This window comes from Acanthisitta chloris, unplaced genomic scaffold, assembly GCF_000695815.1.
Source record: "Acanthisitta chloris isolate BGI_N310 unplaced genomic scaffold, ASM69581v1 scaffold46226, whole genome shotgun sequence".
NCBI classification, from domain to species: domain Eukaryota; kingdom Metazoa; phylum Chordata; class Aves; order Passeriformes; family Acanthisittidae; genus Acanthisitta; species Acanthisitta chloris.
In genome coordinates, this window is record NW_008680656.1 from 7,513 (window position 1) to 11,743 (window position 4,231).

The 4,231-nt window shown below is 35.0% G+C and overlaps 1 protein-coding gene across 1 annotated transcript in view; it reads left to right on the forward strand.

Moving 5' to 3' along the window:
* Positions 1-3,712, forward strand: part of LOC103805128 (protein SCAF8-like) — a gene marked incomplete at both ends in the record, with an annotated part of 8,142 nt that extends 4,430 nt beyond the window's left edge. The window contains 3 exons of the mRNA XM_009077763.1: positions 1,497-1,597; positions 2,792-2,905; positions 3,556-3,712. Coding sequence (XP_009076011.1) covers positions 1,497-1,597; positions 2,792-2,905; positions 3,556-3,712 — 372 coding nt within the window. The remainder of the gene's footprint in view (positions 1-1,496; positions 1,598-2,791; positions 2,906-3,555) is intronic.
* Between the last annotated feature and the right edge of the window lie 519 nt (positions 3,713-4,231).

A 4,231-nucleotide genomic window follows, 5' to 3' on the forward strand; every position in this document is an offset into this window, starting at 1 on the left:
TTTTGCATCATTCCAAGTTGGCTTTAAACTTGGGACTGTAGTACAGTTTAGATGCCTTTTTTCTTTTTCTTCTCTGACTTTTCACATGAAAAGAGACAAACCAGTTTTATGGTGTAGATTTCACCCAATAGTCCCCAAAGTAGGGAGTTATAATCAGGATGGTTGGGAGCTGAGAGACAGAGATGTTAAGTAACTTGATGAACAGCAGCAGCATTTGAGGTCCTGTGAAGTAGAAAGGAGATACTAAGAAGGCTAAGTGAAGTGTGGAAAACTTTGGGGGAAGATAAATGAATAAATAAATAGGTAATTCACCTGAGAAGTGTTCTGCTTCATGAAATTTGTTCAGTGACAGCCACTATTATCACTTGCTGAGATCTGAAGAATTGTTTCATAGAGCTTAACACCATGAGATACAAAAGAGCCATCCACAAGTATGTGAGGGAACAAGCTTTGTCCAAGAGAATGTTAAAGACTGGCCATGTTCAGTACTGCAGCGTACTGATGTCAATTGAAAATGTCAGTTGACAGAGGAATGCACAACTCTGGTTTCCAGTTTGGTGAATGAGGATTGGTCTGGGAAGGATATGAGATGTATCAGGATGATGATGAAAAAAGAATGTTTCCTTGGTTTAGGATAGGGCAGCCTGAGAAATTCAGGTTGTCTGATTTTGTTCTATCTTAGATCCTATAATACTCTGTGTGGATTACTCAGGGTAGTAAGATATTTGTGCCAAACCACCAGTATTGGACTAATATCTTGCTGATTTCCATCACCCTGGGTTAAGTGGAAATAATTGCTATGAGTTTGTCTAGTCTTGCACACGTAGGGTAATATTTGGGAGACAGAAGAATTGGAACCATGTAAATATAGAAGAAGGAAGTTTTTAGCTCACATGCCAGTGCGTGTTTATGTTTGGCAAGGAGGATGGCTGTGCATTTGGAAGGCAATTGCAGGGATCTGGACTTGTGGTGGAATTGACAAGAGTCAGAAATATGGACACGTTCAGCTTGGTTGGCCTCAGCCAAGTTTGTCTTTCTGGGATGTTCGCAAGGTAAATTAATGGTATTATTTCCATTTCTTTCAGATGAAAATCCAGTGCATCATACTGCAGTATTGATAATAGTAATACATTTCTAGCCACGTAGAACTCAATCTTACTTTGTAAAAATTTTTCCCCCTAAGTATTTTATACTGTAGTTTATGTTAGCTAATAATCTACAGAATTTTAGTTTTTCATTTATTTTAAAACTACTAGTTTGTTTAAAAGAAAATGAAGCAAGAAGAATGAACACTTGTAGTGAATGTTTGGTGTTGTTTAACCCTTAACATTTTTATTAATGTACTTAATCTCTATACAGTAAGTAATGGATTTACTATTCGTGCTTTTTGATCAGCGATTTCTGTGTAATTGTAAAACTTTTTATATTCTTGCTATAGAGCATTTTGTAAGCTACCATTCTAGTATTTTGACTGATGTGAATGTGTCTCTTGACAGTTTGCAGTACTACTCTTTGGGTAGGTCAAGTAGACAAGAAGGCTACACAGCAAGATTTAACTAACTTGTTTGAAGAATTCGGACAAATAGAGTCAATTAATGTAAGTAAGCACATTGTTACCCATATTCAGGAGTTACAGACTAGCAACTTAAACATGCTTATGTCTCTGAATTCCTTTTAGCAGCTTAACCTTGTATTTAGGAGACTAATTTATCACAGTTTAAAAACTGTGGCTATGGTATTTGCCACTTGGTTTTCATCTCCTCTGTGCTGACACACTAAAGACAGTACAGTTCATGGTAAAAAGGATTTTCCCAAGCTCTAACAATTGATGCAGTTCTTAAACCAGGGTCTTAACAGAAAAGTTATGTCTGTTCTCTTTTAGTTATGTGCCATGGGACAGGTATCATTTTTCTTTGGACACAAACTGATGTGTATCCACATTTTTCCTGACTACATTCCAAACACAGGGTTCCTTAAGTAGAATCCTGCTAAATAAAACATTTATAAGAAAAAATGTTGTGCTATAAAAATGTTTTTATTCTAAAATATCACAGTTAGAAGGATGCTTATAATTAGGAGATACATTTCTCATTATTTAGAGTAATTTAGATTTAAGTATTTAGATTTGTACCTCCGTGTTGTCTGTAATTCAGCTTCAAGAGAAAGTATTTTTCTCCGAAAATCTGCATTTACATGAGAGAACTTTGGGGGTTTCCTCTTGCTTCAGCAGTTTTAAAGTGCTGCTCATGCAGTTTCATTCATTTCAGGTAGTAATATCTTTACTATTTCTCTGTCAAGTTAATGTATTCAAATATGTAATTAAAAGGAATACTTTTTTGTGGCAGTAGAGAATCTTTTATTAAGCTTCACAAGTCAAAAAAAAAAAATCCTGTAGCCACACATTTAAGCCTCATTTTGATTTGCAGGGACTAGCAAGTTCAAAAGAAAGTAATGTCACAACCATAAATGTCCCAGTACCTGTAGCTTTTCTGAAATTGTGATAATACAGCTCCCAGTTTTTGCCTACTTCATGTTGTTCAAATCTTTTATGTCAACTTTAGCACTCATTCTTCAGCTTGTTGCTGCTTCTTGAAAATGTCATAGCTGAAGTACTGTGTCAATATCACTTTCAGTTTTGCTGATGTGCAAAATTGTTAATATTGCTGATTAAGGTAACCATTGTTTACAGTGTAAGCCTTTCCTCCTACAGTGTTAGTATTCACTTAGTGAAGTTAAGTAATGTGAAGTACTGATTTTCCTACTTTTTAAAACCAGTGCTGTTTTTCCATAGATGATTCCCCCAAGAGGTTGTGCTTATGTGTGTATGGTACATAGACAAGATGCGTATCGTGCTCTTCAGAAACTTAGTTCTGGATCTTACAAAATTGGATCTAAAATTATTAAGGTAAGTTGATTTCAATCTAAGAATGTTGTCCATTTCAAGTACAGTACAGTTTTAAGATGATTTGTCATTTAGCAGCTTTTCATTCAAATATATAACTTAGGGAAGAAGAATGAAGCAGTAAGGTGTAAATTGCTTTCTGTGTAAAATGCAGCTTTTAACAGCTTTATGAAAATAGTAAAATGAAATTACGACTTGATACTTAGGAAATACTTGGCCAATATTCTATATGCATGCTGCTGATAAGAGTACAAGACTGTATACAGCCTAAGTCCTGTACCTGACCATGTGGATCAGTTAATATTAAATTTTATAGTATCCTAGTTAAGTGTATCATTATTGCTGTGAGGTTTTTCTACCTCCTTAGATGCTTTAGGGTGAGTCTTTGAATTATTGTGTTTTTAATTTCCCCATATATATGTTGGGATTAATGTAGAACAAATTTAAGCACTTTGATGTAATTCATCTTCCACATACTTGTTGAAGAGGCCAAGTAAACTTCTACAGGTTTGTTTAATTTTTTTTACAAAACTTCTATAAATAGACACTGAAGATTGGTCTTCAGTGACAGAAACTTGAACAAAATTATCTGTAATATTCTGTTCCCAGGTTATATGATTTAACCCAGTTATCTGGTTGGGTTTTATTTGCAGATTGCCTGGGCTTTGAATAAAGGTGTGAAAACAGAATACAAGCAATTCTGGGATGTGGATCTGGGAGTTTCATATATTCCATGGGAGAAAGTAAAATTGGATGATTTGGATGGCTTTGCTGAAGGTGGCATGATTGACCAGGAAACAGTAAATACAGGTACAGACATTAACATTTCTGACAGTTAGGGAATGTGTTCATTTTGGTCATTGCAAATCCTCAGAAAATTTAGTGTTTAGGTAATACGTACTTGCAATGTAATAGTGACATCTAGGTTGTCTTTTTAGGTTAGTAACTAGTTGATTGTCATGACAGTGAGGAATTGGTGACGAAGGGAAATTAATTTAGCCAAGTTAATAAAGGTTAGCATTTTTAAGAGTTGTGAATTTGTTGTGCGCTCATTTCCAAGTATGTAAATTATTAATTTCACTATAAATTATGATCCGCTTGTGATTGTGAAGTCTTACATTAAGGTATACGTCTTAAGTTGGAGTTATAACTTGTCCAAGTAGACGCAGCTTAGCTGAACATTACAGTATTTCTTCGATAAAGTCAGAGACAGGAAAGCATGTTAGACCTTATTCTGAAACCCAGATAATTGAGAAGTTTGTTAGGTTTGTGAAAATTGACTTGGACTGTCTTTGCTTGAAGCAGACTGTCGTGGTTTAACCCCAGCAG